Source organism: Calidris pugnax, unplaced genomic scaffold (genome assembly GCF_001431845.1).
Source record: "Calidris pugnax isolate Ruff unplaced genomic scaffold, ASM143184v1 scaffold421, whole genome shotgun sequence".
Taxonomy (NCBI): Eukaryota; Metazoa; Chordata; class Aves; order Charadriiformes; family Scolopacidae; genus Calidris; species Calidris pugnax.
In genome coordinates, this window is record NW_015091166.1 from 178371 (window position 1) to 178747 (window position 377).

The 377-nt window shown below is 70.8% G+C and overlaps 1 protein-coding gene across 1 annotated transcript in view; it reads right to left on the reverse strand.

Moving 5' to 3' along the window:
• Positions 1-377, reverse strand: part of STAT6 (signal transducer and activator of transcription 6, interleukin-4 induced) — a 24926-nt gene that overhangs the window by 395 nt on the left and 24154 nt on the right. Inside the window, exon 18 of the mRNA XM_014959376.1 lies at positions 61-192. Within this exon, the coding sequence (XP_014814862.1) occupies positions 61-192 (132 nt within the window). The remainder of the gene's footprint in view (positions 1-60; positions 193-377) is intronic.

Below are 377 nucleotides of genomic sequence, written 5' to 3' on the forward strand. Positions count from 1 at the left end.
CCCCCCCCCCCCCCGCGGTGGAGCAGGTCTGGAAGGTCGGGCACGGAGCTGGGCACTCACCCCATGGGGCTGAGCACCGACTGCAGGCTCTCGGGGCACAGCTCGGGCTGCAGCATGGGGGGCAGGCTGAACATCTGAGCCTGGGGGCCCTCGGGGGGGACCCCCGCAGTGCCCTGGGGGGGCTGCTGGTCCCTGCAGAAATGCATCGTCCCCGTCAGCACCAGGCAGGGACACGGAGAAGCCCCGTGTGCGAGTCTGCGCTTCCTCACGGAGAGCGGACACGCTCCCTCGCAGCTCGAGAGACCCACGGGGGGATTCCTCACCCACAAGCAACATCCCCAGTTTGCCCAGTCAGGAATCCCCCCCCCCCCCCCCGC